The 20,560-nt window shown below is 44.6% G+C and overlaps 1 protein-coding gene across 6 annotated transcripts in view; it reads right to left on the bottom strand.

Annotated features, from left to right (window-relative positions):
- The window catches only part of RBM6 (RNA binding motif protein 6), a 59,806-nt gene that overhangs the window by 21,438 nt on the left and 17,808 nt on the right, over positions 1-20,560 (bottom strand). For all 6 annotated transcript variants that reach the window (XM_082322735.1, XM_082322734.1, XM_082322736.1 and 3 more), the window contains one exon: positions 15,241-15,314. In XM_082322735.1, coding sequence (XP_082178861.1) covers positions 15,241-15,314 — 74 coding nt within the window. The remainder of the gene's footprint in view (positions 1-15,240; positions 15,315-20,560) is intronic.

The raw sequence follows: 20,560 nt of genomic DNA on the forward strand, positions 1-20,560 counted from the left end.
TCAGAAGTCTGACATGGTTCCACAGGTTAAAAATGAACTGAAAATATCATTTGCAAACAGATAAAAAATTGCATACAAAGAGCATGACAAAAGAATGCTATGGGCAGCACAGCAAAGCAGTCACATTAAAATACCAGAATTAACCTAATTTACGTGATGTTAATTATGCGTATTTACTATAATTAGGATGGTTATTCAAAAATCATTATACATCCATCATTTAAAAATTATTTAAACCCATTAATGACTAGTGTTTATTGCCTTGGGGAGCCTCAGATAGTACCCCAGGAGGCAGTCTGGGAATGCAGAGGGAGCCCACGGTCCCAGCAGCACTTCCAAGAACAGCGAGCTCTCACCATCCTCTGGGTATTTTCCAGTCCTGGCCTCCAAATGCACTGGACGGAGTGGGAGACAAGCGGCTGACAGCAGAAGTCGGGTTATCTAATTGTAACCGCAAATCAGACTGCTTTCAGGTTTTTCTCCTATTTGAGTATGGATTATAAATGCAAATTTAACAACCCCAACTGCAACACAATGTAAATTATGTAATCGCATCCTATTTCACTGGCATGGTTCTCATCTCTGTACAGAGGCTGGAGGCAAGCTGGCAGGGAGAGCACAAGGCTCTCTCCCTTAAGGTATTCACCTTCAGATAAAGCAAACAGACAGGGTCAGACACCAAAGGTCCCTATAACCCACACATCCCCAGCTGCTCATGGAATTCAGGAGGCAGCAGCTTCCTGGGATGGAGCAGAGGGCCAACACCAAGACACCTGGGAGGATAAGAGACCAGCTGGATATATTTCAAAACAAGATCATCTCAGCCACAGAAACTGGCTTCTCATCCCATTTTTTCCATATGCTGAAGTTTTTATCTCTGAGCTCCTTGGCAGCTGCTGTACAAGGGACTCAACTCTACAGAGCAACAGGAAGTACATCTGCTTACCTTTGACAAAAAGCAGATGAGAAAAGCTGTGAACCCACAAACCACAATCCATCTGTAATTAAACATTCAGAAAACAGAGCGTGACATGGAGAGATGAAGAAAGGAGAGCAATCCAGCCTGCTGCAGGGTATTGCAGCAATCTGGCATTTCCTATAGGAACAGTAACTACAAGCAAATTCCTAGTGTAGTGGGACTTTCCCCAAGGCTCTCAGAGCCTTTTTCCAGCTCCCTAACCATTTGCAGCTCAGGGACTTCTTTTTATTGGCCTGATCTATCAGTGTCCAGCACTCTACTGCTGAGTAGCTGACAGCCAAGGCAGAAGATTCAAGATACACAGGGAAAAAGGATGGTCTGACAAGTGGTGGATCCTGGGGGAATGGTTACATCACCAAGTGGATCCACGCAACCTTGCTGTGTATTATTATTATTATAGGTCTCTATCAAGACTAACACTGAGATGAATCTTGCACAATAGTTGCATTAGTGGTCACTGGGAAAGGAGGATGTTTGGCTCCTGAGCAGCAGCGATGCTTGGAGCACGTGGCATCACTTTGAACCATTTAGCAGTAAGGCATTCATTTCAAGAGTGATCTGATGCCAACCAGCATGGCATGCTCAGGGCTCATGGTCTTCAAGGTCAGAGGAGGCCTGAGACCGAGAGCTCAAAGATGTCATCATCAATCCTGAGTTAACAAAACATAATTTCAGGCACATCACTGATGGGCATGTTAAACAAAATTGTCACTAACACAGAACTGAGGCATTAGGAGGATAACTTAGAGAGTCCTGAAGATGTAGTAGCTAAATATAACAGATTAAGATGCTATACAAGGATTATTTTATCCCAGCTAGTACTCAGTGCCTCTTTTTCAAACTCCTTTCATACAAAACCCATTACCTACTTGCACTGGGACCATCCACCGTGACACACAAGTCTCCGTTTCTGCTTGCTCCCAGACAGCCCTCCTCAGGCCTCCCTTTCTGCCTGGTTATCCAGGTCAGCTGTCCTTAAGCAGAAGGTGCCAGTCTGCATCCTTTAAGTACCTTATTTCCAGACACCCAATCTAGCCTGCTGAGACACCTCCAGTTTCCTTCCTACGATTCTAAACTCCCTGGATACCAGCCATACTCTTTTTAAGCAAGTCCCAGTATCTTTCTACAACTCCTCTCCCCCCACTGACATCCTTTTCACAAATATACACAGAAATTGCCTTTCAGGCTATGCCAGCTCTCTATATTTTATTGCCTGAATTCTGAACTCCAATTCACTTCCAAGCTAGGACTCTCAAAGTGCTTATCTTTTAAACACAGCATTTGCTTCACTTGTCAGCACACTCAGTCCTGCTCTGAGAACACCACCAAAACAGTTGGTACAAGCAAGCTCCCAATTACGGCTCCAGGAAGGATAACAGCGATGTGTCGCAGCCTGAGAAAACACACAACGTGCCTAGGACTTCACATGCTCTAGCGCCAGCTTTGGGTGGTAGGTGATGTGAATGGCTTCTGCATTTCACCCTTTAAGGAGATTTCAGCACATCTGAAAGTTTTCTTTGATCCAGTGAAGCGCACTGGACCTTTTACCTGCCACTGAAAGCCCCAACATCTCCCTGTCCAGCTAATTCTAACCTCCAGCTTCCCTCACTCCTCTGAAGAGCGCACCTTTGCAGATCAGCATTATAGGATCACTGGAAAAATGTGGAAATTTTAAAAAGAAAGCCTTTCCTATACAGTACGAAGGGGGCAGAAGAGGATTTTTAGAGTTCAGACAGTGAGGCTCTGGGGGCATCAGTGGTACAAGTTCTGCGCTCTGGTGTTACTGGCTGCGCTCCCATTCTAAAGAGAAGCTTTAGCTCCCAGCTAAAGAGAAGCATGGATGGTTAAGGACTTATTACAGAATAAGCTAAGAAGGTCATGCATATTACCTTCTTTAATGGTTGGACTCGATGATCTTAAAGGTCTTTTCCAACCTAAATGATTCTACGATTCTATATCAAATACTTGTTTCCATGCCCAAAAAAGTATGAATTGGGTTGAATCCTCTATTTGAAAAGTATACTAAACTATCCAAAACTTAAGAGTATATAAATATTTAGCATATCGAGTATCGTTATTCGTAATTGGCTCTAGGGAAGGGTCCACATGGCTCTGCCTCATCTATATTCCTTTTCTGATTCATCACGGTCTTCTGCCTGGACACTGTTTAAACAACAGCTGCTTCAGACTCCCTTTGCTCCCAACACAAGGATTTTCCTTCTCTCTCCAAAATGCTGCTCTAGTGCCTGGACGTATTTCTCAATACTTTGTTAAATGGCCACCTTCTTCCTCAAAGGTCATCTCATCCCATAACACTGTTAAACAGTATAAAAATGAAGCACGTTAGCACAATGCACTAATCCACCCCAGGACCTTCCTGCGCATTTCCCCCAGGGGTACCTTACAATTAGCAATGCCCATAAGGAAGCTGGGAGAACAATGAGGAAAGGCCCAGCTCCTTACTCAGAGATTGGAAGCACAATATCACAACACTAAAAAGCAATCCCAATGCAAAATCATGCTGGAAAAAAGTCAGGCTGGAAAGCTCTGCCTTAAAAGGGGTAAATGCATTCCTAGACAATTCAGTATATTTGATTAAGCATTTAAAGATCCCACACCCAAACAAAAGCATGTCCTTTTACTGGAGCATGTAACCGTGGGATTACACACCGATTCCAACACAGCTTGACCTGCGTGGTGACCAGAGCGCAGGATGTTCTGCGCAGCAGCAAACATTCGCTAAGAACACACCAACTGTAAATGGGGAAGAGAGCAGTTCAAAGGCCCCCCTGGACATGCCTCCAAACTCACTTCTGCACCCACTGAATTAAGCACTTGGAGCCTTCAATGGCAATGCTTTCTCTGCAGCCAATGCTCAAGCAAGCTCCCTGCAGGACAGCCTCTCTGCCACAAGGAAAAGACCCAAAAACCCCGAGAAGAGGGAGCAGCTCTGGATGAAAAGAGGATTTTGTCCTTGGAGACTTCATTTCTCAGCATCCCCAATTGCCAGTTAATGGCAAAAGTGGGTGCCTGATACCAACTCCAAAAGCGTAAGAGAAAGAACCCAGCCAGCTGCCAGGGGAAATGCACCAGCAGTGCAACACTTACCTGTGCCGTCTCAATGATGATTCCAGTATGTTACCATGACCTTGAGGTGGCCTCTCCAAAAGCTAAATCCAGATCCTGAACAGTCACACCTGGACAGAACCACAAGGCAGCTGGCACACCTTCAGGCTGGTGCCTGTAGCGATTTCTACATCTGAGTAGATGCTGCCTCTTAAGAGAGCTCTTCTTAGGAGGTGATTTGGGAAACAGCTGCTTTAACCTTTTTGGTCAGTATTTGCCCAAGAAACCTGGCACAGCGTGAGAACAGAGCTATCTCTTTTGAAGGAAATGAGTTTCTCCTGCCAGCCTGGCTTGGGTGCAACGTAACACTAGTGGGTGTCACAGCTGCCCCAGAGGACCCAGCAGCTCCTCCTTTACAGGGGCACGGACGTTTAAGAGGCTCATCCAGACAACTGCACTGCACAACATTCAGAGGTACATCCAGATCCCTTCTTCCCGGCCAATTCCCAGAATTGCTGAAGAAATGAACTTAGTGCCTTGTCAGGCTGCAAGAGGCAGAAGAAGCGACTCTCCTACGCAAATATCCAGGCTTCGAGGCTGCGGTAGCTGACTTCAGCTCTTCAGGAGAGTCTAGCCAGAGCGGTGAGCGTGCAGGAGAGCAGTTCCTATGATAACCCTGACACTGAGGAAGAACACAATTCCCTGTTGTGTCCGAAGTGCCCCAGCTTGGCTGAATTCCTAAGGGATTGGGAAGGGGAAAGAGCATGCACAGACATCTCCTTAAACTGTCAGATAAGCAGCACAGTAGCGGGTGGCTCAGGTATTGCCACTTGAATCTCTTGTGGGACTCTGATCCCCAGGGATGTATCAAACCAGGCAGTGACATGTGGCTCAGTACAGAGACTGGCCCGTGCAGACAGACACAGGGGTACTGCCTGCAGCTCCGTGTGTGCGGCTGCTCCTCTCTCAGCCCCAAGCGCTGGAGCACCAGAGAGGTGATGCTTTCAGCTGCTCCTCTAAGAATCAGACGGATCAATCATTTGCCTGTCACTAAGAGGTATCTATTAAACATTTTGGAATTCTCTTCTTACATTTAATGACGGGCCCAGTACACACCAGAAGGAAGAAAAACAGACAAGCTAACTTAGTGCAATGGACAGAGAAGCAGGCAGTGATAGAGGACAAACACCGATCTCACATGGACCAGGCACAGAAGAATGTCTTGTTAGGGCAAAAAAACCCCAAACCACTTCAGCTCTCTTCTCCAGCGGTATCAGAAGTTGGGAAGAATCAATCAGGCTTTCAAAAACCTAGGACTATAAACAGTAAAATACCTCAGTCATCATATCATTAATGTACAGTCCGCACTGCGAGACAGCTTCTTAGTGAGACTTCTCAACCTGATTTTACATGTATGAAAATATATCTTGGGATTCTGAGGACTTAAAATTACTTTCTCTGTTAACTCTGCTCCTGAGATCCTTGATGGAAAAGTACATCAAATGTTTGCTTGGGCTTTTACTGCCATCCTGGCTCAAATCTGGCACATGAAGCCCATCTGAATATTGCTAATTTCCTGCTAAGACATGGACTGTACATCACGAAAACGAAAATTTCCCCTGCTGTCTATGATAACAGGAGAGAATTACTTTCATCCTCTTGTTCTAAAGAAGACTGTTTCAGAGACTTAAATACTTAAATCTCATGTTTACAGCTTTATAGCTTTGACCCTCATTAAAAATGTAATTCATTACATGACGCACTTGATTTTAGACCCCTGTCCTTTAGGGAGTCTACTTCTGGAAGCTGTTTGTTCATCCTGCGGAAGACATAACTAACTGAACTTATAGGTGGCCTGAAGTGATGGAGATGCAGGAGGACACTTGGATGCAACATCTGGTAGTTGTCAACACATACACACAGTGCAACAGCACAGCAGAACAAACCTTAAGGCAGAATGCTACTTCACATCGGACACTTCACTGCAACAAGTCAATGGCACATTGTACCGCTTCTGTCACTGCAGAAGCCAGGAAGAACTTTCCACCTCCCTCCTGTGTCTCCTTGTACAAAATGGCTTCAGGATTTTCCCCCATTGCCCTCTTCTGGGAGCAATCGTAGCCAAAGATTCACTAAGCTGGTCACACAGTGGTACTGAGGACCTCTCGGTTGCTGTCCCATTCACATGTGTTGGGTTAAACAGGTTGCCAGATATGATGCAAGAAGAAATTCTTCCCCTCTGAAACAAGAGAGGACTGGGGGAAGTTTGTGCCTCTCCTCAGAAGCGCAGAGGGCTGTCTGCCAGCACCCTCGGTGCTCTTCCACCTAACGTTTTCTTGTCCTGCACAGATGTGGAATGACAGCAATGCTCCTGATCTCTGATCCTGCAGCATGCGGTGTTTCTTGTGATCTCTGTGGGTATTAAAGCTTTAATAAGAGTCTTGAAGGTGCCCTGTGGCTTGCAGGGGAATGGGGCGGGTAATAACCGTGTGTCCTTCTGTGTTAAATACCTGTTTCCTTGTTGCCTGTGATTGATGGATAATGACACAATAGTCCACTCAGGCGTGCCAGCCCCCATTTTCCACTGTAATCATGTTTCATTTCTAGTCAAGAACATTAACAGCCCAGTTACAGTCAAATGGAAACAGAGATTCGCAAATAAAAGCTGCTGACTGCCATCCCTTTGATCTTGCATCTTCAAACTTGAAACATCTGAATTTAACCTTTTACTTGTGAGTCTCATAACCCAAGCAGAAAATGGCAAAATTCAAGGTACTCTTTTTGAATGTACCCCAACTCAAGGTAGCCAAACTTCCATGATTTACATTGAAAAGGTCCAACACAAACTCAACTGGGAAGAAAACAGACTAAAATCCACATCTGAAAGAAATTCCAGCTCGCTCTCTCTATCATAACCATAGTTATGCAAAATAAAACCCCCCATAGTTTCTGCAGAAAAGCAGGCAGACCATCCCTCTTCTAAGAGAAGGAAACAGTGCTTTTGCCTTCCTTAACCCCAGGGAGTGTGCAGTTTGACGTTTTTTTTCAGCCTCTAGACTCAACCTTTTACCTTCCTGTTCCAGCAATCCAACAGTGCACCAAGAATGGAAAAAGCAATCGCCGCCAAGACAGCAAAAAAGCTTGAACGAACAGTTCTGATGCTGAAGCTAACAAAAACGACTCATCAAGTGAAAACTGCAACAACATTTTGGTGTGCTCCCACTTATCAAAACAGTCCAGATGGAGTCTTAGCGCTATAATCTGGCTCATATGCTTGTAAAACATATCTGGTGTTCCCCTCAACGTTGCTGAGATTGGGCTGAGAACGCCTGCCATCTCTTTCACAATGACAGGTCTTGTGCAAACCATTATGTCAAAACCGTGATAGAAAATGGTCTTGCTCTGGAAGTGAAAGTTACGGTGTGCTCACCGAGGTGCCTTTATTCATGTAAACTGAAGCTGTACAGACATCTCCCTCTCACTGCCTCTGCGTCTCCTTTAAGTAACTTCAGTCATATCATCAGCACCATCCACTTCCAAGAGTACAGACGGAATTTCTGATAGTGCATCTGCAGTTCTGTTAGTCACCAGATTACTTAAAGGATGACTTCAAAAGCATCAAAGCAAATTAGTGGCATGAGTCCTACTAACTTTAATAAAGGAGCCTGATTAAGAGATTTTACACCTTAATCCAAAATCACCTTCTGACCACATACACAATCTATCAATTGTGGCGACACACTCTGTCCTGCAGCTGATTTACCATACTCCTTTGAAGCACTTTAATGGTACAATGATAAACACCTTCCAAATGGTTGCACAAGAATATATTTAGAGTTTCTACAGACCTTCATAGAAAATCAACCAATCATGAATGTAAACACAATAAAAAACATACAATCTGTGAGTGAGAGCAGCCAGCAGTAAAAGATTGCTCTTCATTTTAAGGTGAAACTGCACCTATACGTAGCACCTGCGACTAAGATGTCCTCATTGTCACACAACTGTTCCATTAGCACGTTAGGAGGAGAGGCCCTGATAGCTACGCAGGCAGGGCAGCATCTGTAACCTGCATGTGCATCCAAGGACTATTTCAAATCCTTTCTAGCTCAAGACAAAATCTCACCTACAAACAAATTCAAAGGATGAGTGTGCCAGAAGTCACGTCACTCAGGAAAATGCTTCTCGTGTTGACAATGACTGAAATAAAGCTATTTCTTAGGTGCTGCTCTGCTAGCGAGTGCTCTACAATGCAACTTTAGCCCTATGGAAGGGGCCGAGAGCAGACTTATCTGTGGTACACATTGCACTTCATATTCACAAGCAAAAGTTTTCAAGCACCCCCATTTTTACAACAGCCATGCTGGGCAAGACCAAAGGTCCAGCTGTCCAACAGCAGTTCCTCACTTTGAGCCACCAGTGCAGGGAGTATCCAGCCCCATGCACCTTTGGATGCTGCAGAGCGGCATGCAGTACCCAACAGGAGTGACAGATGCGCTGCAAATACCCGTATATCACATCATACGATCAATCAGCCAGAGAGGACTGAACGCTTATCTTGGCAATCACTCACGGATCAAGTTATTTAAACAAATTTCAGGAAATCACAATTACTACTTAACGTTTGCCAGCTCAAGCTCCTGGCATTGTAAATACAACATCTATCCCAACAGAGAAAAACTTGATTAACAAGGCATTTGAGATCTACAGGGAAAGAATGGATATTTCAGAGATGCATCATCACACAGATTTGTTAATGTCAACCAGCAAAAAATCCCAACAAACCCATAACCAGAACATAAATGCCCAGGGGCCAGAGAGAGAGCAGCTTCATTTTAGAGAAGGGTAGGGAGGGATGCTTTACGTGGAACAACCTATTTATACAGCAGCCCAAGTGAACTTCAGCATATGGAATAGATAATTCTGCAATATACAGCAATATTTGAGTCCTGAGATAACCCTGCTGGGCCATATGTCCCCCGCAGCAACCAGGGATACTAAGCATGCTCCAAGCAGCTCACCCAGAAGCTGTCCTCTGGGACAATCCCATTACAGAGCAGCAGTGCAGCAGCAGCAAACACATACAATCCTCATCACACGGGTAAGGTGAGGCTGAAGGAAAAAAGGAGGAAGGAAAAAACAACAGGATTTTGGAATGAGAGTGGGGAGGTAGAGGGACATGGCAAGCTGAGATAACACAAGTAGAACAAAAAGATGAAGCTTCACAGCTCTTCCAGTTGAAAGCGCACTTATTTTAAAATACGTGGGTTAGCATGGTTTGCTTCCTGAGGCAACGCAGGACAGAGCTGCCAAGAAGGTGGTTGTAGGTTTTTTAACTGGGTAAGGCTAGAAAAAACACATTGATGGGCAGCTACCACTGGCTGAAGGAAGAGTGTGTGAAGTCTTTGGCAGAAGATCTCTTACGACCTCCTGTGCCAAAGGAAGAGAGACTAAGAGAATTCACACGGCTTGAACAGTTGAGATGACAGAAGATGTTGAGATGACAGAAGAGAAGAAGGTCCAGAGAAGTATTTTCAGTACCAGAATTTTTTGGCAGTTACATTTTACAACAAAAGACACCCTTCTCTGCACAAGGAAGGTCTCTGTAGCACACAGAGACTAAGGCAGTCCTTCCAAACGGAAAAGCAGACAGATTTATCACAATATCTCTGCAGGATGTACACATGCACACCGACGCACCCAGCCCTGTCACAGGTCACCACAGCCAGATCCGACCGCTTATTCACAGGCAAGCCTCTGCCCAGCACGAGGAGCCTCCCACTGCAGACTTCCGTACTGATCTCAGAGGCTTACAACTCCAATTAAATGACGGTACGATGCAGTGATTGGTGAGACACAAGTGGGAATGAACAAATGATTGACTCAACATGTCAAGCCTCAGTGATGTAAGACCAGGGTGAGCTCATGACAAGGTCACACACTGAATCAGACACAAAAAAAAAATACAACACCAAAAAAAAACGAATCAGCTCTGCTGCCTGGAAATCCACTCATCTGATTACAAGGCAGCCTATGGAGGGAACTTTTGATAGGTCACTTGGATCATAAAAATTACTCCATAATGTGCATGTTTCTGAAATCATTAGGATGTTTATAGAAGAAACACTGCCTAGGTATACAAGCCTTTCCCCTCTCTATACACACACTCAAAGTGGAAGACTCCAAAAGGTAATTCTAGAAATCCACATAGTCAAAAGCAGGACAGGTTTAAGAGGGAAAAAAAAGATGCGTGCTAATGATACAACCTAAGCAAAATCCACACAGCTAATATACAACAAGAAAAGCAGAAGATAATATCAGCTGATAATCCAAGGAGGACATATCAAAAGCAAGGCCATCTCCAGCACTCTTAGCCTAACATGCAGACAGATTTCAGTGTATTTGTGGACACACCCAATTATCACCACCACCCTCAACTGCAGGTGAAAGCTAAAGAGATGGAGTGACGTTGTCAAGCGAGTAAATGATGGATACCAGACAGCCCGTGAAAATACACTTGAGGCAGGTGTCATCTTCCATTACAGGGGGCATTTTGCAGATTCTAGAAAAAAATGCCAGACTCCACAACCCGGTATATCCTACCAATAGGAAAACAATTATATTTGATGTTTGGACACATGGTTTCTCTTACAAATTGCAACACGCTCCTTGCACCACAGGCTTCAATAAATACTCCAAGGCTACAGGTCACCAGAGCAGATGCATTCCACAAGCTCCTTCTGTATTTAACTGTGAAGCCACACAGAGTTGTGACTGGTTACTGCAAATGTTTTCAGGACAGAAAGTCCTAGGCTTTGCCTGCTTGTCACAGCATCTGGTGGATTTTAACACCAACAGCTACAGTGAAAAGCCTGTGAAGTCTGATCTGTACCAGAAGCTATGTTCACACTAAATGCAGAAAAGCACTACAGTGAATGGATAAAAGGGGACGGGCTGAGAGCAGGAGAAACGCACAGCTGGTGCTTCCAGTTGCACGGTGGTGCGATGTGCTCAAGTAAAGTGAGCACCCACAAAATCCAGTAAGAATCTCTCTTACCCTCTCCAGCAAGAAACAAGCAGGGAATGGAGGTATCGCTATGCTCAGCAAGCTGAACCAGGACCACACAGCACTGCAGGGGAAACTGCTCTCCGAAATGTGCCCGTCTCAGTGCAGGAAGGCACAAGAGCAAGTCTTGGAATGACCACTCTAGCACACGCCTGGAGACCTCCACAATAATTTACAAAGTATGTATTTTTAAAAGTTCATGCTACAGCTCTCCCATTTTTGCCCTCTTACTTAAGAAACAGGAGGAACGGATTACAAAGATGTTAGTTACTAGCAACAAAAGCTAGGAAATATTCACACTGCCAGTGTTGCTAAGTTTGAGGCCTAAGAGGATTTGGAAACAATACTACAGAGTCAGTCAAGACTAATAATTTGCTTCTAAGCTTAAATAAAGCTTCTTCTGCTTCCATATGTATAACAACCAGCTCCACACCTCAGCTAAAACAGTGAAATATCCAGGCAGCAGAGACAGGATCTCTCCATTTCTCCTCCTTCACCTGCCTTCATGGTACGGGACAGTACATGAAGGGTACTTAATTTCCCGCCTGATTTTCTTGCACCCAATAACAAGGTTATTATTATTATTACGTGTGTTTCTTCTACAGATGAAGGAGGGCAAGAGAGAATTCAGGTACTCAATGGGATCCTAATGCATATGGAGAACAAGAGCTGTTGGAGGTATTCCCAAAGTTGTCTCCCAAGAAGCCAAAATGGTACCCCAAGACAGGAATATGACTATATCATGGGCTACACCAACCCTTAATGCAAAGAAAATGCAGTAAGATAAATGCCACACCACACTACAACCTTTCAGAATGAGAATAAAGGAGGGAAAGATTATTTAGGAGAAACCATGTGACTTAGCAGACAGAAACCTCATTTTCCATTCAAAATACCCTGTGCCTCCCCAAAGGAAAAGCAGCTCATCACAGACAGAAAAGAGGTCTCCTCTCATAGAAGTCAAACGACAGCCAACTTGTAACAAAAGACCAGAAGGAGCATCACAACCATCAGGCTGCAACAAGGGCTGCACTCGGGTTCTGCAAAACAACTCAAGAGCCCATCTGCCCTACCAGGGCAAAGAGCCTCCCAAAGACAGCAGGAGAGCTGGCAGCTGGCGCTTCGCTCAGCCAAACCTGCCGCCCAACACGTCTGCACTAGCAACAACGGCAATCCATCATATTTCACGTATGTTAGATGGGAGCCTTTGTCTGTAACAAATTGCCGACGCAACAATCAACAAGGCAAAGCAATTAGTAAGGGAGGTATTTTCGTTACGTTAGCTGTGGCAATTAATACAAGTGGAATTAAAATCCCCTACAAAATTAGGGCAACATAGAAGATGTACGTTTCCTTATCACGATGTACTTAATAGAAAGCCCCCTGAAATCTCAGCGGTCACATACACATTCTAGACTTATTGAATGGAAGGAGTTGGACCTGGTAAATCTGTAGTTAGCAAATTTGGGAATGATCTTAATCGAGTGCTGGTCTGTGCTGAGTAAAATAAAAGGATTTCACAATATAGGAATTATACAATATAGGCATGTGGCAAATTGTTCTTCAGGCAGGGGCAGTTAAAACAGGCATTAAACGGCATCAAAAACGCTGTCTCTGCAAAAGCTATTTATTCCTAGCCTACAGATGACTGAGAAAGAGGCAGGCTGACTAGTGAGCGGCTAGGATGTCACTGTGGGCTGACACCGTTTTGCTATTTATGCTCTCACAAGCGACTGAATTTGACAGGGATAGCTGATAACCTTCCAAAAATAACTGAATTACCAAAGAATCTAAGTCTTAGCTAACACAGGTTTTGGGTTTTGCAGCTTGTAAAACTGCAGATTAATTCTCAGTCTAAGGAGATGATCTTACAACTCTACCCTGGAAGATATTAAAACGGAATATCTATTGTCTAAGGACAACTGAATTGCATAACTCCCTTTCTGAATATCTCTATTTGGCTCTTACTGAGAACTTAAAAGTCAGCTCCCTCCCTTGCAGCAGGTTAGATACAAATCCTACTACTTCTCTCTTTAAAAAAAAAAAAAAAAATAGGTGGCCTTTTTTTTCATGTTCAACCAAGAGCAACATAGAGAAGTTAACCTATGTGGGGCATTCTAGAGGTTACAACTCTCCTGACCAAATTCATATAGCTTGGGTCACCCCAAACCAAAAACCACATTTCTTGCTTCACTAATTACAAACTACTGTAGCTTTACTAAAACACAGTTGAGACTGGAACATGCAGGCTTTGGAGATGATCCCCTCCAACCACTCCATCTTCCAGGTTTCCTCTCCAGACACACACAGCCAGGTATAGCGGGAAGGAAAACTGGAAGACTTCATACCCTGTCTGTTTTGAACGTGTCCCGGGTAGAGTGCACAGCTGGGACCATTACCCCCACCGCTAGCAGAGTTCTGGCAGCACCCTTCCTGAATGTTGGAAGGGAAACACAGTAAAAAATTCTCCAGCCCGAAGGCCTGCTACAACTGCTGCTGGGGAGGGTCAACGCAAGCAGCAGTTGAACACCAGCCAGAACCTCCTCATGTGCACGTGTGTACAGTGATTTACTGGGCACCTCTAGGCACTCAGTTCACTTTAAGGACTGGTGCTTACAGGCTCTTTGCTGTAGCAATGGACTGAATCTGATTAAGTCAAACACCTGTCCAAGTACATAGGGATGCTCCAAATGGGAGAAGGGGCAGAGCAGGCATCAACAACAGGAAAAAGAGGAATTCCCAAATTCCCAGGTATTTGGGAATTGCTCTCACATAGGGAGACATTATTTCATGTGAGCAGAATTGAGGAGAGAATATGGAGAGGCCTTTGGTTAAAAGGAGTGTCATACATAATTACAGATTCCCCAGTGACAATAAAATAAATTGGGAACTGTAGCAACACTGGAGGGGAAATAAAAGTTGTCACTGATGGTAGAAGTAATAATTAATTCTGGAGCCTTCTCTCTCTGTGCTCACCACCACCACCCCAGTGGGAATGCACCAGGCTCTTTCCCAGCAACAAAATTATTTCTGTAAAACATCTCTGTAAGTTGCAATACCTCTGTAACTGAAAATAGAGGCAAATGCAAGCGCTTAGTGGGACCTTTGAAACCCCAGCTGTGAAGACTCATTAACTGTAAGTACATTTTTGCAGATGCACAGCTCTGAATCTGACTCACGACTCTCCTCCCATGACAGCAAGACTTGGGATTCATGTGAAAAGGCTTTAGATAATTGATATGGATTCTTACTCAGGCAAATTAGGAGGAAGAAGGCAGCAGAGAGGAGACTTAAGGGATGTGGTGAAGGAAGGGGGATCAATCGTTCACTGTTTTTTCTTGAGTGATCCATCACCTGCAGTTTCAAGGCATAGGGAGGGGGCTGTGAGATAGGAATCTATGTTTTACCTAACAAATTTTATGCATCTTGCTCTTATGTGGTGGACAACAACTCTAGCCTCAAATACCAGGTCAGAGTAAAGACTCCCCTTGGGTACTTATTCACTGGGGATTTAAGCCATTTTGCACTTTTAAGGGCTGGAAACGTTCAGATTTACCAGGTGCAACTGCACGGGTTGTCCTCATGTTTGCAGCTCCAGCTTGCCAAAGAACAGGATAGATATGGGGGAGATGCACAATTAAGAATCTCTCCCACACGCAAAGCACATGGAAAAGCGGAGCGTGCAAGTCATAGTTGACTCAGAGCTGCATACCAGAGGCCTCACCTACAGTCACATGTGTATGTGTGTGTGCACACACAGCCATTTAACGCTAGCAGAGATCCTTCCGACTGGATTTCAGTGAGAGTACAAAAGCATCAGGGCCAAAACCTGCATTAGGAGTCTGTCAGCCACCAGCCTCTGACTCGAGCCAGTGTGCCGACATACGCTAGGGAGGAGGGCAGACCGTTTGGTGTCCAGCAGCTCTTTCACACTGGCATTTCTAAGCCTTTTAGAAGTTTCTGGAAACAACATTTAAACCGCAGTGGTGTGTGTATTATACAAGAACAGATCTTCCTTTGAATGGTTCAATAAAAAAAAAAAAAACAAAAAAACTCATTGGCTTTCCACCACCCCACCAAAAAAAATTTTAAAAATCTTCTCGCAGCATTGACCGAAGTTTAAAGCAACCTGGTTGGCTTCCATGCATCCGATGGCCTCTTCCAAGAGTGAAAACTCCACGCAGACATAGCCATAGTCGTAACCTGGGGACAGCATTTAAATACAGACGGGAGTCATGTTAGTGCCTTGTCATAAAGAAAGCCACATTAAATATTCAATTTCCCTTTCCCTCCAATGACAAACACTCTAACCACCACCCCTCTACTCCAGAACGAAAAGGAGAGAAATCAGGGACTAGCTGGATGATGATTAACTGTGCAGTTTATCATGAATGTTAATAGTACAGTGTTCCCACTTCCCCTTACACAACCCAGTGACAGGCACACCCTTCCTTAGGGCAAGAAATAATTGCTTTGTTTTTTTTTTAAAGGCATAGTGATTTTCCATTGCTAGTTTCACATTTTGTGCTACCTTGGAGGCAGCACTCTCCAAAGCAAGTGTTGATAAGTCATTTCGAAGTACCTTGCTGCAAATGTATTTTACATGAATAGCTAGCATTTTAATTGGGCAATATTTCAGAAAGAACTAACATGATTCCTTTGCCTTTGCTATTTTTCCTTCAACACCTGCTTACTTTTGAAGTCCTTGTATTACAAAAAAGTACAGTGGAGTAGGAACGAAAACTCGAACTTTCTCATTTTGGTATAGATGCTATTGCACATGTAACAAAAGGGTGTGGGAGCTTAAGTTTAGATGCAAGAAACTAGAGAGCCTTTACTCTTCTCACTCCTTGGAAAGCCGCCATCTCAGTCAGTGGCAGGAGGGACCCACTGATTCAACTGTGTACTCCAGTTACCCACAGTAAAGTGCAGGATGAACACTACCGACGCTAAGATCATACTAAAAGCCATCCTTGATGTTGAAACTATCTCCAAGAACTGAAGTGCTGAGGAACAACCTAAAGTCACAACCTCACCCTTCACATGCCAAGGCCACCTCACTCCAAAATAGTGCTTTCCATATGATCATGGGCTGAGATGCTTCCACACGGACAAACAGTGAGAGGAAAGGCTTGGTTCCCTCCTCCTGCTGCTCTTTTGGTTGGTTAGGAGCGAGAGAAAAGCCAGTCTGCGTGTGGACTGTACCATTTTAGGCACCTAGCTGTCCTGGTGAAGAGCTTGTCTCCTCTCCTAAAGATGCACACCTTAACACCAGTACCTTCAAACCAGGTACATATCTGGTTCTTATTGCTTCAGCCCCTCACCTTCCACGGGAAGGTAACTCCATGCACACTTCTTTCAGGCAAGGCATTCCAGTCTGCTGGAAAACAACCCCCATCTCCCCCAAGCCTACACCAAAGAACATTTGCTGCACTCTCCCATTTTTCCTTCTCTGTTTCTTTACCATGTTTGTACTTAACCACATCAGAGACAAGGCCATACAAAACTGTTTCATCATCAAACCCTACCAATTTTTTTATTATTATTATTCTGGGAGCTTTTTGCACACTGCTCTAACGACACAATCCTGACTTTGCACATTCGCCTTTATAACAAGACTCCAATTTGAATCCAGCTCCTCCTCTACCTTGCATAGGAATTTATTCCCCTTCCCCATATTATTTTACTCAATATAATTACACTAGAGGGAAATTTATCGATCTGGGTGCTTTTCAGCTGTGTGAAAGACACGGGCCAGCAGCACGCCATCTGTGGTGGAAGGCAGCTAAAGCCACTTGATATTCTTACATGAAGTGGGCACCTGGAACTAGAGGTACAGTTTCAGCTGGCAGAATCGACAGAACCAAATTCACCCAGCTGTTCCCATAGCATCCATTCTGCTCTGCAGTTCCGGCCCCACTAAATCACATTTTGAAAATGAAGCAGTCCTCCTCTCTGCAGAAGAGAGCTGCTCTCCAGGAGCAGTGCTGCCCCTTGCTGGGAGACTGTTTTGCATTCTGGGCAGACACCTCTGCTGCTTCACGGCGCAGCATGCAGGCTCACACGGTACCTTTTAAAGTCTTATTCAAATCCAGAAAACTAGAGTCACTTCTCTCCCCCCTGATCAGGAAAGGGCCGCACGAATGATATTTGTCAGCCTGTAAGGATCCTGATTCCTCTTCATGTAGAGGATTTTTGAAAGCTGCCATGATCAGCAAGCTAGGATCAGAGTGCCATCTTATTTCCACGTGCATATGAAGTAGGGGGTCTCCTGACAGACAGAAAGCAAGATTGCAAAAGTTTTCACTCTATTTGCTCTACAACAAGAGGCAGTTTACATCCCAGTCCTCGTGAAGTGAATGAGTGGTTTAGATGTGGATTTAATCCAGGATGACACAACTGAGTGCAACACTGAATGTTATACATAGATACAAAAGCTGAAATGCTTGGAGGAACGTACACTACAGGACTGTTCCAAGCATTATGTGGAGACAGTTAAGGGGAAGACCAGCACACTTCTCCTTGTGCACTCTCTTACCTCTGCCCTCCCCCACCAAACACACCCCATCTAATAAGCAGTAACATGTACAATGAGAACCAAAACCAGAAACTGTGGCCCCATATCCTGCCAAAAAGCAGCTTCAGCCCAGATGTTCAGCTCTTGTGGTCAGGTTGCAGAGGGACGCAGTGTTCTGCAATTCACTATGAGTTGTCCTTGCACAGACAGCACCAACGCAGTGGCGCAAGAAGAGAGCAGCCTGGAGCCGCTGCTCCGCTCCGAACCACTGATGAAGATCTGTAGGGCTTGACACTTTCCCCTGCCCCCAGATCCAGCCCTTTGCATGGATCTGACAAGCGTGCTCAGTATGCGAGAACTACGGAGTAACATCAGCCTGGGACGGTATGGCACCCCTGCCCTGTCCCCCTGCCACCAGCTCCACGAAAGCATCCTTCCATTTCAGACCACGATGGAAAGGCCACTGAAGTGGAGGTCTGTGGAACAATGGCGCTGCTACAGAGCACCTTCAAAACGCAATGTTTGCTGATTTTTCCATGATCTGCAATAATCACACTACCCAGAGCACAACGCCTGAAACAAAACCAAGCCACTTGAGGCTGGTTCTTAAGGGGGAGCAGCTAGAGAGGCTCCTGCCACCAACTGTTGTGCCTCTTCCCTGCCTCCTCTGTAGGGCTGGTTCAGCTCTTTGTGTCAGCAGCTGAGCTTGCATATTTTTATTTCTAAAGCCTTCACGCAGTTTCCCTGTCAGAACACAGCAATTCAGCTGCTGTTACCAGAAGCAGGGCAGGGGATTTTGACAGAGGCATGGGGCCAGGCACCTAATGGCAGGAATTGGTTCAATAGGCACCCCAAGGTAAGTTGACATCCCCTGTGAATGAGAGCTCTCAGACACTCACTGGTATTCTTCAGGTCATAATAATAAAACCAAAGTGATCAAACCAGCAAAGCAAAATCACTGCTGAAGACTACAGCATGGGTTTTTTGACTCAAGGTGGCCTAAATTCACAAGCAAGGTTTCACATGAAGATATAAATCCTGGTATCTTCCTAATTTGATCCTTGACTTATTGATTAATACAACACTAAAGTTTCAGGATCCACAAAAAAGTAGCATGGAGTAAGAAGTGCTTTATGTTTTGCCAGAAGTATGTGTGATCAACGCAGACTCTGTCAAAAACGAAAGAAATCAGTATTTCCCCCCACGCAACCTCTGAGCATGCTGCAGCACAGTTACACTGTCCAAATGAACTTCCCAACGGGAACAGTCCTCCAACACTTGAATTCATCCAGATTTTGGCCCTAGCATAGCCATAAAACACGCATGTCCTCATCTCCCCCCATGTTTGAGGTCAACTGTGTAAAAGGACTTTTGTACCTTATTTAACTACTTCCTCTCAGTTGCGCAAGTCTACAGCATCACAGGCTGTATACGACGGGTGAAATGATAACACAGGGAGAATGTGCACATAAAATCCAGAGGACTTCTGTTTTCCCTTAAGTGCTTCTCTGTATACACAATCCTTTATGGATGTTCCCAAAGCATGCTCGGTTGTTTTCTGCACTGAAAATGGGCACGATTGCTTAATACTTAGGAGTAAGGACACATTTAGAGCTCCAGGAAGCTGCTCTGCAAACGTTTGAATAAGGAATATTTTGCCTCTGAAACAGATGTGTTTTAGCAAAAGGAATTTTGACAACAAATAGCAGGTCCCTGTTAGCATGCCATGGTTTGGCTAAAAATCCTGAAAGCTTGACTTAAAATTACTGTTCTTTGGCTTCAGAAAAAAAGATCGAAGACTTGGGATTTAAAATAAAACTTGTTTCTCTACACGCAGTTTCTACTGAACAACTGACACATAGTAATGTGTTACTTCATGATAGTTTGTTATGTCAAAGATCTAAATAAAGGAAAACCATAATGTTGTTCTGATAGGGGCTGTAAGCAGTGTGAAGACATCAAAAAAGTGTCTCTGGAGTTTTTGGAGGCCAAGTGAAAAGATCACGTAATGACAGCAGCCCTGTCTATGCCAAACTAAAGATACTTTTGGAAAGAAGGCATGATGGCAACATGACGAAGGCATCTAATTCGAGAGATGATCCAGCTCCTTGATTCTAGGAATGAGCACGCAGTAAGTCACATTACTGCCCACCCCTACGAGCTGAAGGCATTAGGTAACCTTATTGTAGAATCATTCTTTAAGATCATTGAGTCCAACCGTAAACCTAATGCTGCCAAGTGCACCACCACTAAACCATATCCCTAAGTGTCACATCTACACATCTTTAAGTCCATGGTGAACAGTCACCTGCCTTCTCAAAAGCAACTGCTACAAACCCCCTGTCTGCTGTGGTGCAATATGAACATATTCTCTCTCCTCTGGCCTGAAAGGTAAGAAGATGGCCTCCTATTAAAGTAACTCTGTGTAACAGGTTGCCAAGACACTATGCTAAACTGAACAGCTGGGCCAACTGCAAATGTGGTGGAGGGTCCCTGCATCTGCCAGATGGGGCCAAGCAGCCTGAGGGCAGAAGATGATAATGATGGAGTCTTGGCAGGCAGAGAGCTTCTCAACCATCCCAACAACGCTTCACTTGTGTTTTTTCCTGTAGGATGAAACAGAACTACCACAGAAGAAAAGCATCTGCAGTTTTGGGCACTTCTAGGACTCGGAGAGATAGCACATTGAAGCAGAGCCATGGCCAGCCTGCTGAAGCAAGGATATTCTTGCTGCTTGCTGTCTCCTGAGATAGCGTGGCAGAGCAGAGTGCAGCTGGGGAAATCCTCTCCAGAGTTTCACCCACGTTAGAGAAGAAAGTTCTATTGCTTCAAAGGCAACTACAGCATAAAGTATGGAATGGATATGGAGGACTTCCACATCCCTTGAAGGAATCTGCAATGGCACACGCTGACCTTTGCACAGCTCGGGTAG

Source organism: Platalea leucorodia, assembly GCF_965183815.1.
Source record: "Platalea leucorodia genome assembly, chromosome: 9".
NCBI lineage: Eukaryota > Metazoa > Chordata > Aves > Pelecaniformes > Threskiornithidae > Platalea > Platalea leucorodia.